The sequence below is a fragment of the Rhinoraja longicauda genome, chromosome 31, assembly GCF_053455715.1.
Source record: "Rhinoraja longicauda isolate Sanriku21f chromosome 31, sRhiLon1.1, whole genome shotgun sequence".
In the NCBI taxonomy this organism is placed as follows: Eukaryota; Metazoa; Chordata; class Chondrichthyes; order Rajiformes; family Arhynchobatidae; genus Rhinoraja; species Rhinoraja longicauda.
The window spans coordinates 10,440,513-10,458,640 of record NC_135983.1 but is presented as its reverse complement, the minus strand read 5'-3'; the positions used below and the strand labels follow the sequence as shown (position 1 = coordinate 10,458,640).

Below are 18,128 nucleotides of genomic sequence, written 5' to 3'. Positions count from 1 at the left end.
AATGATTAAACTTGGCTGAAGAAGGATCCCGACTCAACGTTGCCTATCCATGTTCTCCACAGTTGCTGCCTGACCTGAGTTACTCCAGCACTTTGTGTCTCTATTTTGTTCACCGGCATGTATTAACTCGTAATCACCTATCCCACAGCCAACAATAGTCCATTGTGGGCTCCCCATTTCCTTCAATATAGTTGCTTTCTGCATATCTTCCATTCATTTGTCTTAAGTGGCGTCTACATCCCTCATTCCCCATTCCACTGACTGTCTGAAGAAGGGTCTCAACCTATTCCTTTTTTCCAGGGATACTGCCTTACCTGCTGAGTTACTCCAGCTTTTTGTGTCTGTCTTTGCTTTAAACCAGTATCTGCAGTTCCTCCCTGCACATTTTGTCTACAGTTCCTTGTGTCTGCATTAAACTTTTTTTTTTTTTTGATGAACTCTGCTTAACCTGATTACCAGCGAGTGCAGAACGACCTGAGAAATCCTGGAGGCAAACCGCAGCTTTAAATGTACAGTGCAGTCAACAAACAGCGAACATAGGTGAAGACTCGAGCAACTGCAGTTGCTAGAATCTTGAGCAAAACACAAAGGGAACATTAGCCAGAGAGAAGCCAGACATTTGAAGATGGTGGCATTGGAGGGAGTAAATACTGAGGCTTTGCATACCTTTAGGAGTATGAGTAACTCAGCCCAGGCGTCTGTGAAGAGTTTCCCACACCCACGATTGACCCAACGTGTGCTCACGTTGCCTGAGAATGAGTGAAATCCATGCAAAAACCTGGAGGGAACTGAAACAATATTACTTCTGACAAATGCAGCTGACTTATAAAAGCCTTGAAAGTGATTATCTGATTATTTTTCTCCGGCTGACTCTAGCCTTTCAGCTTTGCACAGCTGCGATTTATTAAAAATTAATTATCTTCATATGCAGCTAGGGCTCGCGTTGCTTAGCAACAAAACAGTCGCAATGCTAAAATTACAGTGACGGACGACATCATAACACAGCACTGTTGCAGCGTAGGCCAGGCTCCAAGACAGTCAGTACTGCCCTCTCAACGGGTAACCAGGGGGATTTCCAGGACCGTTGGGCACCGCATGGAGTGGAGGATATCCTCAATAGTAAATAGTTCATTTTAAAATTACTTTTTGGTAACAAAAAAACCAGTGCAGCGCTCCCCCCGCGCGCTGTCCACGGGCACCCTGGGCGATTGCCGGGACCGTTGGGCTCCACGTGGGGTGGAAGTCATCCTCAATAAGGATTGTAATATAGCTGTACGATAGTTTATCTAGTATATTTGTCTTGTTTTATTTTGTAAATAATTGATCAAATAATTTTTGGTACAAAAAAAAACCCCAGCTCCCCCTCCTTCCGAGACCCAGGCAGGCATCTCCTGTACGGGCTCCTCCTCCACACCCTGCACTTCCTCGCCCTGGTCCACTGTCCGGACACAAAGTGGCAGTTGCTGTTGCCTTTGGTCGCGGGACAGCCCCCAAGTGGGGGTCCCTCGAGGCAGGGATTCTACATCGGGGACCTGGGGTGGAGGGTACTGCACCGAAGAGTCCCTTGCAACCTGTTTCTCTCACGGTTCACAGACTTGCCAGCTGCCTGCCACTTTTGCAGGCTGGAAGAGTCTTATTGTGTTCCACGTGTATATGGAGTGTGTGAGGTTGCAGCCCCTGTTACAATATCTAAAGGGGCTGCTCCTTGCCTTCTGGCTGAACTTCTCAACCACAAATCCTCATCTTTGGACACCCTGTGCTTAGGGGAGAGGGTTGGGCTGAAGATGTCCTGGTTGGGTTGCTCCTGGGTCTGGGCAAGCTGGCCATTCGCGAGTCACAGTGCCAGGCGTAAGGGCTCTGCCCGAGCCGCCTGCCTGCCCCATTAAATCACAGGGAGAACGTGCAAACTCCACACACTGACAGTACCAGAGGTCAGGATCGTACCCAGGACTCTGGTGCTGTGAGACAACAGCTTTATCAGCTGTGTAACTGTGCTCTCCCTAAAGGGCCTGTCCCACTTTGGCGATTTTTTAGGCGACTGCCATATTCGTAGCAGGTCGCAGAAAAAACGGCCACTAGACCCCCCTACGACAATGTCTACGACAAGCTACAACAACCTACCACCTAGTCGATGTCAAGCTACCGACAACCGGCGACCCAATGGTCACGAGTAGGATGTCCACCTACGACCATAGAGGTGACAACCGAAGTCAACCTACGTCCACCCGCGACAAGCTACGACCCTGAAGACTGAAGACAATTCACGTTTCACCCAGTTTCCCTATAAAAGGGGGTGTATGGTAGGGTTTCCAATCATTCTGCATCATGAATATTTGAAAGTGATGCCATGAGAAACTACTCTGACATACAATAACTTCATACATCAATTTTCCGTCAAAATGGCAAGAATGTCCTTTATTGATATTGAAACAAACAATTTTTTTTAAAGGTTAATAAGAACATACAACAGTGCATACAAAAATATTGTAATAAACTTCAATAAATCTCAATCAAACTTTAAACAGAATACAAGTGCAAAAACATCCAAAACCTAACATCATTTATGGACATCATTTATGGACTCTGAAGAAGGGTCTCGACCCGAAACGTCGCCAATTCCTTCTCTCCTGAGATGCTGCCTGACCCGCTGAGTTACTCCAGCATTTTGTGAATAAATACCTTCGATTTGTACCAGCATCTGCAGTTATTTTCTTACATTACACTGATGGATGATCAGATCAAGTCCACACTTGGAATTCACTGAAGTCAGCACCGGCGACAAACTACGGCATCTGGCGACAACCTACGACAGCACCTACGTCAGGAGATGTCAAGCTACGCTCATTGGCGTCAAACCCACTGCCAATCCAGCGGCGACCAGAAAGACGCTACGACTCTTTGGAGACGACTCACGACCGTACAGGCGACACCCCGGCAACTGTGTGGCGACAGCCTCGTCGCCTGTAGTCGCCTAAAAAATCACCTAAGTGGGACAGGCAATGGATCTGAATTAAAAGCTGAAAATAATCAGCAGGTCAGGGCTGTGAACTACTGAATTTTCAAGTTAAGTGGAGTTTATTATCATGCATGGCACAGTGAAAATCTTACTTGCAGCTGCATCGCAGGCATATAGAATCAGATAAACACACAAAACCATAAGGAACTGCAAATGCTAAAATTTTCAGCAGAACGCAAAAGTGCTGGGCAACGCAGCGGGTCGGGTAGCATCTGTGGAGGGAATGAACAGATGGCGTTTTGGCTCCGCACTCTTCTTCAGAGTTCAAATATATAAGTGGGTCGAGAGCCCCGGGCTGCTGGCGCCGGGGGAGAGGCAAGGATCCATGGACTCAATGGCCGCCGCCTGCAGGTGGCCGGAATGCAGGTAAGGGTTGACGGTGGTAGGCATAGCCTGGAAGTGGCCGAGGTTGCAGTGTGGGGCGGCAGTATGTCTGGCCTGGAAGCAGCCATCGGTAGGTCCACCCGATATAACCGAGATCTGTGATAAAGAGGTTGATGAGGGGGCACTGTGGAGCAGCGGTAGAGTTGCTGCCTTACAGCGCCAGATGCCTGGGTTCAATCCTTACCATGTCTTTAAGCATTTTGTACGTTCTCCCCGTGACTGCGTGGGTTTTCCCCGGGAGCTCCGGTTTCTGCCCGCACTCCAAAGATGTACAGGTCTGTAGGTTAATTGGCTTCAGTAAAAATTGGAAATTGTCCCTGGCACATTGGCAGGGTAACAGTTTATATTTACTCCAGCAATTAGGAAGAGCTAACGTTTCCTCCCACATCCCATAAACCTATAGGTAAATTGCTCCTAGTGTGAAGGGAGTGGATAAGAAAGTGGGACATTAAACTAGTGTGAACGGGTGATTGATAATGGGCATTGTCGGTGGGCCGTAGGGCCTGTTTCCATGATGTATCAATTAGCAAGTGAAGGTTTGGACTGCTTCGTTACAAAGCATCGTAAGCTTTCAGATGATGTGGGGACTGAGTTTATTATCGTGCATGGCACAGTGAAAATCTTACTTGCAGACGCAATAAATTCTTCCCAGTCTCCGTAGCTGACCAAAGAGCGCAAGCACTCAGTGGCACACTGCCAAACATGACTAATGGGTGGACAGACAATGTTCTAACGTAATCAGCTCTGAGTGCTTGCAAATTGCTGATTCACTCGTTTCCTGATGTCATCAATAACCGTTTACGGAGGCAAATCTAACGTGATTAATGATGCTCCTCAGCATGTGAGCAGCCTCCTGATGGGGAATCGATATCTGGTGCACTGATGCCTGGGATGGAAGGTTGCCCTAGGTAGAGAGACAGAGGAAGAGGTGGCCGTTCCTTGCTGGAGTTCAGAACCACGGGATGTTCTCACGGAATAGATGGAACAGTACAGCACCAGGACCAGCCCTTCGGCCCATAATGTCTATTCTGAACACAATGCTCACAGTGGCACAATGTTCGAGTTGGCCTACTCCACTGCCGGGGGTGGTGCGACAGAGTGGGTACCTGCAGGGGCCCTCACTCCCAGCTCCACAATTCCCCACACCTGATCTCAGCCTAGCCCCATCCCCACCACTTCACTCCTGGTGAAGTAAAGATAGAGTTCCCCTTGGTCATCACCTTTCACCCCGCCAGCCTTTGCATTGGCCATATCACCCGTGGCCATTTCCACTAGCTACAATGTGATCCCACCAACAGCCACGACTTCACTTCCCCGCCCATATCTGCGTTCACCAGACAACTCTCAGTGACTCATCCCTCCCCACCCAGTCCTTCTGGTCCCCTGGCAGTTGCCCAGCGATGCGAGGAGGTGCAACAACTATCCCTACACCACCACCCTCACCTCCATCCAGAGACCTGAACAGTCCTGAGGGGAAGTGATGGTGTCTGAAGAAGGATTCCCACTCAACATCATTCATCCATGCTGCACGACCCGCTGGGTTACTCCAGCACTTTGTGTCCCTTTGTGGAAATCAGCATTGCTGTTGCTTGGTTCTACCTGAATTGCCCTTCCAGCTGAGGCAGAGATTCACCTGCACCACCTCCAATCTCATCTCGTGCTCCCGATGTGGCGTCCTCCACATTGGTGAGATGAAGCCTAGGTGAGGCAGCCATTTTGAGGAGTCAACCATGTTGAGCCACTCTCGGTTGCTCACCATTTCATCTCTCCCCTCTCTTCACTCCCACAGCGATCTGTCTATCCTCGGCCTCCTCCACTGCCAGGGGGGCAGCCCAACACAAAATAGAAGAAATAGTAACACTATATCCTGCACTCTAACTTCTCTTTTGTGCTGTCTGATGTATTCATGTGTGGTACGATCTGCCTGGATAGCACGCAAAACAGTTTTTCACCCTATCTGCTGAACTCACACTTGCTTTCTCAAGAACGTTGGAGATTGAGGTGTAGTCTGATACAAATGTATGAAATGATGCGAGGCATAAATAGGGTAGACAGTCAGAACCTTTTTAACCAGGGAGGAAAGAACCAGAACGCATAGATTTACGGCATAGATTTAAGGTGAGAGTGGCAAGTTTTGTATACAGAGAGTTGTGGAATGCTTGCCAGAGGGGCATTATGCCTCAATGCCTCTTAATGTGCCTCTTGAGAGGCATAATGCCTTATGCCTCTTAATATGCCTCTTAATGCCACGATAGTGTGATAGGGAGTGTGGAGACATGGATTACGTGCGGGCAGATGAGATTATTTTAACGGCATTATGTTAGGCACAGTGACTCTGTAGGCCGAAGGGCCTGTTCCTTCGCTGTACTCTATGTTCCATCTCCACATGTAGAGCAGAGTTTCTCCATCAGAGGGAGCTCCTGTTCCTTCAGGGCGGACTCTCCAACAGGGGAGACACCAACCACTGCAAAAGAAAGAAATTGTTTTCCTCAAAATGGTTCAATAGTTCTTTATTGTCACGTATGCACTGCACGGTGAAATTCCTGCATCTGTCGCCATATTTTGCTGCCATTTCCAAAAGAAAACGTTCAAAGTCCAAGCAAACTGCTGACGAGCTCAGCGGGTCAGGCAACGCCTGTGGAGGCAGAGGGTGGGTCAGCATGTTAGTCCTGATGTAGGATCCGCCACAGATGCTGCTTGACCCGTTGAGTTTCTCCAGCGGTATGTTTCTTGCTCCAGATCCCAGCGTCTGCAGTCACTATAATGTCTCCAGTTGTTTCTGGACATTCTTGTCTTTAGTGATTTGTGAATGGAGCCAGTGGGAGGGGGGGGGGGGAGAGAGTGGGGGGGGGGGGGAGAGAGAATGGGAGGGAGAGAGAGTGGGGGGGGGAGAGAGAGTGGGGGGGGAGAGAGAGTGGGGGGGAGAGAGAGTGGGGGGGAGAGAGAGTGGGGGGGAGAGAGAGTGGGGGGGAGAGAGAGTGGGGGAGAGAGAGTGGGGGGAGAGAGAGTGGGGGGGAGAGCGAGTGGGGGGGAGAGCGAGTGGGGGGGAGAGCGAGTGGGGGGGAGAGAGAGTGGGGGGGGAGAGAGAATGGGGGGAGAGAGACCAGTTGTGTGGTGGCTGCCTTTCCCTGGCCAACTGAAGAGACATTGACTGTTGCTCTGAACCTTCATGTTCATAAGTGATAGGAGTAGAATTAGGCCATTCGGCCCATCAAGTTTACTCCGCCATTCAATCATGGCTGATCTATCTCACCCTCCTAACCCCATACTCCTGCCTTCTCCCCATAACCCCTGACATCATGGCAATACACTATATACTGCTCAGGAGTAGAGCATTCAGCCCATTGTATCCCTGCTCGCTGCTCCCCTATACCCCAAGACCTGGAGATCTCCCAGCATTGTGGTATCAGGTCTCTGTGCGGTGGTCCGGTGAGCTCGATGCTGATAATTGACAGTGGCCCAGTGCCGTAAAGTGGAAGACGTGGCAGCTGGTTTATAGACGGAGAGATCTTGCTAATTGGTGGGTTGTTGAAGAGGTAACCAAGCGGACTGATGAGGGCTGGGCCAGTGGACATTGTCTACATGGACGTTTGAAAGTGCTGGTCTAAGCTGGTCTGGAAGGTTAGATTGCATGGAATCCAAGGTGAGCTAGCCCATTGGATCCAGAATTTGCTGGGAGGAAGAAGTCAAAGAGTGGTTGTGAAGGTGTAGAAATGAGGAATCGCAGATGTCGGTTTACAAATAAAAGGACACAAAGTGCTGGAGTAACTCAGCGAGTCAGGCAGCATGGAGAACACAGATAGATGAAGTTTTGGATTGGGACCTTTCTTCAGAATGGTAGTTGTGAAGAATTGCTTTTCTGATTGGAGGCCTGTGACTTGTGGTGTGCCGCAGTGGTCGGTACTGGGTCCACTGCTACTTGTTTCCTGCGTTCGTGAGGGATGAAAATGTAGTCAACGTTGCTAGAAAATGAGTAGATGACGCTAAAATTGGTGGACAGTGAGGTAAGATATCCAGTTCCCAACCGGATCTAGATCAGTTGGGAACGTGGGCCAAGGAATGACAAATGGAATTTGGGTCTAAGTGTGAGATGGTGCACTTGGGTATGTCGAACCAAGGCAGGACTTACACAGTAAATGGTAGAGCCCTGGAGAGTGTTGTAGAACAGGGAGGTCCAGGGCCACAGATGTATGGTTCTCTGAAAGTGATGGTTCATGGTGCTGTAGAAGCTATTCGGCCTTCATTGGGAAAGTTATTGAATACAGAGATTAGTGGACATACTTAACCTCTCTCTACTCCAATCTGAAGTTCCCACCTGCTTTATGGTCACCACCATCATCCCAGTGCTAAAGATAAACAAGGTAGCGTGCCTTAACGACTACCACCCAGTGGCTCTGACTTCCACCATCATGAAGAGCTTCGAGCGACTGGTGATTGTGCACATTAACTCCTGCCTCCCCAACAGCATTGTTCCACTACAGTTCATCAACCACAGCAATAGATCCACGGCAGACACCATCTCCATGGCCCTACACTCATCGCTGAAACCTGCAGAACAAGGACACCTGTGTCACGCTCCAATTTATTGACTGTTGCTCCACCTTCAATGCCATAACTTCAATCAAGAAAGGAGGGAGAGAGAAAATGGAATTATAGACCAGTTAGCCAGACATAGGTGGTGGGGAAGATGCTGGAGTCAATTATTAAAGATGTAATAGCGGTGTATTTGGATAGCAGTAACAGGATCGGTCCAAGTCAGCATGGATTTATGAAGGGGAAATCTTGCTTGACTAATCTTTTGGAATTTTTTGAGGATGTAACAAGTAAAATGGATAAGGGAGAGCCAGTGGATGTACATCTGGACTTTCAGAAAGCCTTTGATAAGGTCCCACACAGGAGATTAGTGGGCAAAATTAGAGCACATGGTATTGGGGGTAGGATATTGACATGGCTAGAAAAATTGGTTGACAGGCAGGAAACAACAAGCAGGAATTAAAGGCTCCCTTTCAGAATGGCAGACAGTGACTAGTGGGGTGCCGCAAGGCTCGGTGCTGGGATCGCAGCTATTTACAATATAAATGTTTTAGATGAAGAAATTAAAAGTAACATTAGCAAATTTGCAGATGACACAAAGCTGGGTGGCAGTGTGAACTGTGATGAGGATGCAGGGTGACTTGGATAGGTTGAGTGAGTGGGCAGATGCGTGGCAGATGCAGTATGTGGATAAATGTGAAGTTATCCACTTTGGTGGTAAGAACAAGAAGGCATGTTATCTGAATGGTGTCAGATTAGGAAAAGGGGAAGTGCAATGAGACCTGGGTGTCCTTTTACATCAGCCACTGAAAGTAAGCATTCAGGTACAGCAGGTATTGAAGAAAGCTAATGGCATGTTGGCCTTCATAACAAGAGGAATTGAGTATAGGAGCAAAGAGGTCCTTCTGCAGTTGTACAAATCCCTGCTGAGACCACACCTGGAATATTGTGTGCAGTTTTGGTCTCCTAATTTGAGGAAGGACATTCTTGCTATCGAGCGAGTGCAGCGTTAGTTTATGAGGTTAATTCCCGGGATGGCGGGACTATCATATGATGAAAGAATGGAACGACTGGGCTTGTATTCATTGCAATTTAGAAGGATGAGAGGGGATCTTATAGAAACATATAAATTATTAAGGGATTGGACAAGCTAGATGCAGGAAACATGTTCCCAATTATCATATCATATCATATCATATATATACAGCCGGAAACAGGCCTTTTCGGCCCACCAAGTCCGTGCCGCCCAATGATCCCCGCACACTAACACTATCCTACACCCACTAGGGACAATTTTTACATTTACCCAGCCAATTAACCTACATACCTGTACTTCTTTGGAGTGTGGGAGGAAACCGAAGATCTCGGAGTAAACCCACGCAGGTCACGGGGAGAACGTACAAACTCCTTACAGTGCAGCACCCGTAGTCAGGATCGAACCTGAGTCTCCGGCGCTGCATTCGCTGTAAAGCAGCAACTCTACCGCTGCGCTACCGTGCCGCCCAATGTTGGGGGAGTCCAGAACCAGGGGCCACAGTTTAAGAATAAGGGGTAGGCCATTTAGAACTGAGATGAGGAAAGACTTTTTCACCGAGAGAGTTGTGAGTTTCTGGAATTCTCTGCCTCAGAAGGCAGTGGAAGCCAATTCACTGGATGCATTCAAAAGAGAGCTAGATAGAGCTCCGAGGGCTAGTGGAACCAAGAGATATGGGGAGAAGGCAGGAACAGGGTACTGATTGTGGATGATCAGCCATGATCACATTGAATGGTGGTGCTGGCTGTGTTTCAAAGTCATCTCCAAACTCCTGAACTTAGGAATTAGCAACCCCATCTGCAACTGGTTCACTGGACCCTCGACTTCCTGACCCACAGACCGCAATCAGTGGGGATAGGTGTGGAAGAAATTAACTTAGAGGGAAATGAAAGGAAAAGGAAAAGTGGAGACTTCGAGGTTTGTTTCAAGAGATTTTATTGTAATTGTAATCAATTTATTAGCCAAGTATGTAAACATACAAGGAATTTGATGATATCATGGAGAGATGGCCGCAGTTAACTGCTCACTGGTTCTCTGACTTCACAGCAGAATTAGCCGACAGTTATACTGTGCAGTAAGCAACTTTTATTTTTTGTTAGATACAACTATACGAAAATATACTTCGTCCTTAGCTATATGTTTTCCTACAACTACCATCTACTACATGGGTATTAATTATTTAATTAGTCATAATATACTTCTTATTTATGTTAATCTTATTCAACAACAGATCGTTAATACAAGTCAAGCATAATACAAGGGCATCTTTTTTTTTTTTAAATAATTTAATTTAAATTTTAACAAAACACATACATGTGAGTGGGCGGATAGCAGCAATCAGCAGCATTAGCAGCAATCAGCAGCAGTAGCAGCAATCAGCAGCAGTAGCAGCAATCAGCAGCAGAAGCAGCAGCCAGCAGCAGCAGTAGCACCAAGCTGTGTTGCTTGGGAAGTATTGTGTGGGGATAGTAAGGAGTAAGACCTGTGTGATCTCCCGGACAAGTTTCGATCGCCTAGCTTGGGGTCGGAGAGGAATTTCCCGGATTTTTTTTCCCAAATTGGCCTGGGTTTTTAATCCGGTTTTTCGCCTCTCCCAGGAGATCACTCAGTTCTTTTGGGTGGGCGGTTGGAGCGGTTGGAGCAGCGGCCGGGCGGTAGGTTTAGAAACCGAGCAGGGGGCTTTGTTTGGGGAGTATGACTGCCAGGGCAGTTTATTGTTCTGGGTGTCGGATGTGGGGAATCTGGGAGTCTGATAGTCTTCCAAACATCCACATCTGCGCCAGATGCGACGAGATGGGGCTCCTAAGGGACCGTATTAGGAACCTGGAGCGGCAGATTGATGACCTCCGTCTGATCAGGGAGAGTGAGGAGGTTATAGATAGGAGTTACAGAGAGGTGGTCACTCCAAGACCACGGGAGGTAGACAAGTGGGTCACGGTTAGGGGGGGCAAGGAGCAGAGGCAGGGACTAGAGAGTACCCCAGTGGATGTACCCCTTGGAAATAAGTACTCCTGTTTAAGTACGGTTGGGGGGAACAGCCTACCTGGGGGCAGCGACGGTGCCCGGGCCTCTGGCACGGAGTCCGGCCCTGTTGCTCAGAAGGGTAGGGAAAGGAAGAGGAGAGCGATAGTAATAAGGGACTCTATAGTGAGGGGGTCAGATAGGCGATTCTGTGGATGCAGTCGGGAGACCCGGATGGTGGTTTGCCTCCCTGGTGCCGGTGTCCGGGATGTGTCTGAGCGTGTCCAGGATATCCTGAAAGGGGAGGGAGAGGAGCCAGAGGTCGTGGTACATATAGGTACCAACAATATAGGTAGGATAAGGGAAGAGGTCCTGAAAGGAGAATTTAGGGGGCTAGGAAGAGAGTTAAAAAAAAGGACTTCCAAAGCAATAATCTCAGGCTTACTGCCTGTGCCACGCGATAGTGAGAATAGGAATGGAGTGAGGTGGAGGATAAATATGTGGCTGAGGAACTGGTGCAGGGAGCAGGGATTCAAGTTTCTGGATCATTGGGACCTCTTCTGGGGGAAGTATGACCTGTACAAAAAGGACGGGTTGCATCTGAACCTAAGAGGAACCAATATCCTGGCGGGGAGATTTGCTAAGGTAATTGCGGAGACTTTAAACTAGTACGGTTGGGGGGAGGGACTCAAACACAGATAGCTAATAGGCAGTGTGTGAGGCAGGAGGCAGAAAAGGGAAACACTCAGACCCAATATGTAGGAGAGAAAGAAATGAAAAGAAATAAACTGAGAGTAAGAAATGATGGGTCCCTTAAATGTGTATATTTTAATGCTAGGAGCATTGTAAGAAAGGTGGATGAGCTTAGAGCCTGGATTGACATCTGGAAGTATGATGTTGTGGCGATCAGTGAAACATGGTTGCAGGAGGGTTGCGATTGGCAATTAAATATTCCAGGATTTCATTGTTTCAGATGTGATAGAATCGGAGGGGCAAGAGGTGGGGGTGTTGCATTGCTTGTCAGGGAGGATATCACAGCAGTGCTTTGGCAGGACAGACTAGAAGGCTCGATTAGGGAGGCTGTTTGGGTGGAACTCAGAAATGAGAAAGGTTTAGCAACACTTATAGGGGTGTATTATAGACCGCCAAATAGGGAACGAGAATTGGAAGAGCAAATATGTAAGGAGATAGCAGATATTAGTAGTAAGCACAGAGTAGTGATTGTGGGTGATTTCAATTTTCCGTATATAGACTGGGAATCACATTCTGTTAAAGGGCTGGATGGTTTGGAGTTTGTAAAATGTGTGCAGGATAGTTTTTTGCAGCAATACGTAGAGGTACCTACCAGAGAAGGGGCAGTGTTGGACCTCCTGTTAGGAAATGAGATGGGTCAGGTGACGGAGGTATGTGTTGAGGAGCACTTTGGGTCTAGTGATCACAATGCCATTAGTTTCAATATCATTATGGAGAAGGTCAAATCTGGACCAAGGGTTGAGATTTTGGATTGGAGAAAGGCTAATTTTGAGGAGATGAGAAAGGATTTAAAAGGAGTGAAATGGAACTTTTTGTTTTATGAAAAGGATATAATAGAGAAATGGAGAATATTTAAAGGTGAAATTTTGAGAGTACAGAGTCTTTATGTCCCTGTTCGGTGGAAAGGAAAGAATAATAATTTGAAAGAGCCGTGGTTTTCCAGGGAAATTGGACACTTGGTTCGGAAAAAGAGGGAGATATACAGGGAGTAAATGAGGTTCTTGAGGAATATAAAGAATGTAAAAGGAATCTTAAGAAGGAAATTAGAAAAGCGAAAAAAAGATATGAGGCTGCTTTGGCAAGTAATGTAAAAGAGAGGGGGAGAGAGGGGGAGAGAGGGGGAGAGAGGGGGAGAGAGAGGGGGAGGGGGAGGGGGAGGGGGAGGGGGAGAGAGAGAGAGAGAGAGAGAGAGAGAGAGAGAGAGAGAGAGAGAGAGAGAGAGAGAGAGAGAGAGAGAGAGAGAGAGACTCTCCCTCCCTCCCTCTCCCGGCTAATTGCCTATTAAATTCTTGTTAAGGGTATCAAAACAATCCTGGAATTAAATATTTCCGATTCTTAATCCTTGTTTTAAAGTGAATGGGTTCCAAAGTCTCAAAAATAAATCATTTCTATTTCTCAGGTTATAAGTAGCTTTTTCTAATGGGATACAACTACGCATTTCTGCATGCCATCTTTCAATTCTTATTTCCTTATGATCTTTCCAAGTGACCGCTACACATTTTTTTGCTATTGCTATTTTGAGAAATCTTTCCTGATATTTATCTAAAATTAATCTTGGTAATATTCCTTGAGTATCTCCCAATAAAAACAACCTTGAATCCAATGGTATGGTCTTATACTCTCATATAACTCTCATAACTCCAAGGTCCTATTTAGCACAATTACCTCTGTCATATGTCCCGCCCCCAGTACCAGCTTAGTTGGGTCCCCTGCTAAGTGCGAAGAATTCGCTAAATTTTTCACCAGCAAAGTTGAGAACATTAGAATGAACATTTCCCCTCCCACCCGTGACCTAGCTGTCTCACTAGTCTGTTCATCTAAATTGGACTGTTTCCAACCCGTCACTCTATCCTCCCTTGCAAAGCTTGTCTCCGCTATGAAACCTGCAACCTGCCCCCTTGATCCTGCCCCCACTGCCCTTCTGAAGGATGTCATTGCAATAGCCGGTCCCAGCATCCTCTCTATTATCAACAGTTCTCTGGCCACTGGCACTGTTCCAACCTGTTTCAAGCACGCGGTGGTCCAGCCCCTACTGAAAAAACCTAACCTAGACCCCACCTTGCCTAGCAACTACAGACCCATTTCCAAACTGCCATTCCTGTCAAAAGTCCTTGAAAAGGCAATTCTAAACCAATTAGTGCCCTACCTACACCAAAACACCATCCTGGAAAGTTTCCAGTCAGGTTTCAGAGTCCACCACAGCACAGAGTCTGCCTTGTTGAAGGTACACAACGACCTGCTTCTCGCCATCGACACCGGCGACTGTGCAATCCTGCTCCTTCTCGACAGCGCAGCGTTCGATACAGTGGACCACACCATCCTTATTGACCGTCTCCGGTACGCGGTTGGCATTGATGGCACTGCCCTGAGCTGGTTCGTTTCCTACCTCAAAGATAGGAGTTTCGCCATCAACATAGGCAGTTATTACTCTTCTCCAGCTAGCCTCTCCTGCGGAGTTCCACAAGGCTCCATCCTAGGCCCCATTCTCTTCTCTCTATACATGCTCCCCCTTGGCCAAATCATTCAAAGGCACGGCATTTCTTTCCACTGCTATGCCGATGACACTCAGCTTTACCTCCCCCTGAAACCCAACAACCAGTCAAATTTAAACAGCCTCTTACACTGCCTTGAGGACATAAAATGTTGGATGGCACAGAACTTCCTCCAATTAAACGAGAGCAAGTCTGAGGTCATCCTATTCGGCCCCCCCGACTCCATCAAATCGATAACAGGCAGTCTTGGAAGCCTATCCTGCCTAGTCAAACCGCATGTCAAAAACCTCGGTGTGATATTTGACTCTGCATTAAAGTTTGACAAGCAAGTCAACGCTGTGGTAAAAGCCAGCTTCTTCCAACTTCGTACCATAGCTAAAATCAAACCTTTCCTCCAATTCGAAGACACTGAAAAAATCATTCACGCTTTCATTTCCTCCCGCCTAGACTACTGCAACTCCCTATACACTGGGATCAGCCAATCATCCCTGTCCCGCCTGCAACTGGTCCAAAACGCCGCAGTGAGACTCCTGACGGGTACCCGTAAAAGGGACCACATCACGCCGATTCTGGCCTCTCTCCACTGGCTCCCTGTACGGTACAGAATCAACTTCAAGCTCCTCCTATTCACATATAAAGCCCTAAATGGACATTCCCCCCTCCTACATCAAAAATCTTCTAACCCACCTCTCTAACTCCAGGTCCCTCAGGTCGGCCGACTTGGGGCTACTCACTATCCCGCGGTCTAGGCTTAAGCTCAGGGGTGACCGCACTTTTGCGGTTGCAGCTCCTAGACTGTGGAACAGCATCCCTCTCCCCATCAGAACTGCCCCCTCCATCGACTCCTTTAAGTCCAGGCTCAAAACCTATTTCTACTCCCTAGCATTTGAGGCCCATTGAGGAGGCGATGTGAACTGTTTTGTATGTGCTGATATGTTTGTGTGCTACTGTATGTTTCATTTTTTCCTTAGTACCTAATCAGATGTACAGCACTTTGGTCAACGTGGGTTGTTTTTAAATGTGCTATACAAATAAAATTGACTTGACTTGACTTGACTTATTCATCAATTGTTCCAAAACGTTTTTTAGGTCTTTCCAAAAAGGAGTTACCTTCGGACATGCCCATGTGGAGTGTAAAAAAGTACCCAATCCTGGTTGCATCTAAAACAAATGTCAGGTAAATTTGGATTTAAATTGTTTAATTTTTTCGGAGTTAAATATAATTGATGTAAAAAATTATATTGTACTAAACTATATCTCACATTAATAGTATTTTTCATACTTTCTAAACACAATCTTTCCCAACTTGGTTCATCAATGCTAATATTCAGATCTGTTTCCCATCTTTGTCTTGATTTTTGAATTCCTGTCTTTGGACTAGATTTTTGTAATAATTTATACATTGAAGGTATAAATTTTTTAGTTCCCTTGCCCTGAATCAGGGATTCAATTCCTCTAATTTGAAATAAAAACATTGAATTACCTAACTTTTCCCTTTAAAAAGATTGTAGTTGATAATAGAAAAAAATACTGTTCCTTGGAATTTGATATTTGTTTCTCAATTGAGAAAATGTCAACAAATTATTTCCTTCATAGCAATCTCCTATATGTTTAATACCCTTCTGTTCCCAGACTTGTAATATTTGATTATTCCAAGCAAACGGCAGTAATCTATTTTTTACTAATAGAGTTTTAGCTGTTAGAAAGAATCTTTTATCATTAGCTTTAACTGTTTTCAACAATATATTAATTAAATGTTTTAGCAAAGGTGACTCTTGATCCTTAACTAATAGCTTCGCTTCCCATTTATAGATAAATTCTTCTGGGCATAGTTCTTTTATTTTATCCATTTCAATTTTAATCCATGCTGTTTTTCCACCCTCTTGATAAAAGGATGAAATAAAACTCATTTGTGCTGCCAGATAGTAATTTTTAAAATTTGGTAATTGCAGTCCACCTAATTCAAATTTCCATGTTAATTTTTCCATAGACACTCTTGGCATTTTACCTTTACAAAGAAAATTTTTCACAATTTTATTCAATTCTTGAAAAAAATTATTTGGTAAAGGTATAGGCAGTGTTTGGAATAAATACTGTATCCTCGGAAAAATATTCATCTTAATACAGTTCACTCTCCCTAGCAATGTAATTGGAAGATTCATCCATTTCTTCAAGTCCTCATCTATTTTTTTAATTCAAGTCAAGTCAAGTCAAGTCAATTTTATTTGTATAGCACATTTAAAAACAACCCACGTTGACCAAAGTGCTGAACATTTGATTAGGTTCCAATAGAAAAAAAAAAATGAAAACATACAGTAGTACGCAAACAGTTCACAGCGCCTCCTCAATGAGCCTCAAACGCTAGGGAGTAGAAATATGTTTTGAGCCTGGACTTAAAGGAGTCGATGGAGGGGGCAGTTCTGATCGGGAGAGGGATGCTGTTCCACAGTCTAGGAGCTGCAACCGCAAAAGCGCGGTCACCCCTGAGTTTAAGCCTAGACCGCGGGATAGTGAATAGCCCCAAGTCGGCCGATCTGAGGGACCTGGAGTTAGAGAGGGGGGTTAGAAGATTTTTGATGTAGGGGGGGGAGTGTCCATTTAGGGCTTTATACGTGAATAGGAGGAGCTTGAAGTTAATTCTGTGCCGTACAGGGAGCCAGTGGAGAGAGGCCAGAATCGGGGTGATGTGGTCCCTTTTACGGGTACCCGTCAGGAGTCTCGCTGCGGCGTTTTGGACCAGTTGCAGGCGGGACAGGGAAGATTGGCTGATCCCAGTGTATAGGGAGTTGCAGTAGTCTAGGCGGGAGGAAATGAAAGCGTGAATGATTTTTTCTGTGTCGTCGAATTTGAGGAAAGGTTTGATTTTAGCTATGGTTCGAAGTTGGAAGAAGCTGGCTTTTACCACAGCGTTGACTTGCTTATCAAATTTTAATGCAGAGTCAAATATCATGCCGAGGTTTTTGACATGCGGTTTGACTAGGCAGGATAGGCTTCCAAGACTGCCTGTTATCAATTTGATGGAGTCGGGGGGGCCGAATAGGATGACCTCTGACTTGCTCTCATTTAATTGGAGGAAGTTCTGTGCCATCCAACATTTTATGTCCTCAAGGCAGTGTGAGAGGCTGTTTAAATTTGACTGGTTGTTGGGTTTCAGGGGGAGGTAAAGCTGAGTGTCATCGGCATAGCAGTGGAAAGAAATGCCGTGCCTTTGAATGATTTGGCCAAGGGGGAGCATGTATAGAGAGAAGAGAATGGGGCCTAGGATGGAGCCTTGTGGAACTCCGCAGCAGAGGCTAGCTGGAGCAGAGGAATAACTGCCTATGTTGATGGCGAAACTCCTATCTTTGAGGTACGAAGCGAACCAGCTCAGGGCAGTGCCATCAATGCCAACCGCGTACCGGAGACGGTCAATAAGGATGGTGTGGTCCACTGTATCGAATGCTGCGCTGAGGTCGAGAAGGAGCAGGATTGCACAGTCGCCGGTGTCGATGGCGAGAAGCAGGTCGTTGTGTACCTTCAACAAGGCAGACTCTGTGCTGTGGTGGGCTCTGAAACCTGACTGGAAACTTTCCAGGATGGTGTTTTGGTGCAGGTAGGGCACTAATTGGTTAAGGATTGCCTTTTCAAGGACTTTTGACAGGAATGGCAGTTTGGAAATGGGTCTGTAGTTGCTAGGCAAGGTGGGGTCTAGGTTAGGTTTTTTCAGTAGGGGCTGGACCACCGCGTGCTTGAAACTGGTGGTTAGTGGTAATTAGTGGTAATTAGCGTAATTAGTGGTTTATAATTTAGTTTATACAGATTATTTAACTTATTATCTACTTTAACCCCTAGGTACTTCATGCCTTCTTTTTGCCATTTAAACTGACTTTCTCTTTTACATTGATCATAATTACCTTCAAAAAGAGGCATTATTTCAGTTTTATCTTTATTAATTTTGTATCCTGATACTTTCCCA

The 18,128-nt window shown here is 46.3% G+C and overlaps 1 protein-coding gene across 2 annotated transcripts in view; it reads left to right on the top strand.

Moving 5' to 3' along the window:
• The first annotated feature begins 2,976 nt into the window (after positions 1–2,976).
• Positions 2,977–18,128, top strand: part of LOC144608441 (putative G-protein coupled receptor 82) — a 49,477-nt gene continuing 34,325 nt past the window's right edge. Inside the window, exons 1-2 of one of the 2 annotated variants that reach the window (XM_078426213.1) lie at positions 3,313–3,382; positions 15,263–15,350. In XM_078426213.1, coding sequence (XP_078282339.1) covers positions 15,292–15,350 — 59 coding nt within the window. In that variant the 5' untranslated portion in view covers positions 3,313–3,382; positions 15,263–15,291. Of the gene's footprint in view, positions 3,035–3,312; positions 3,383–15,262; positions 15,351–18,128 lie in introns of those variants that run through there. The other variant, XM_078426215.1, reaches the window with a different exon arrangement.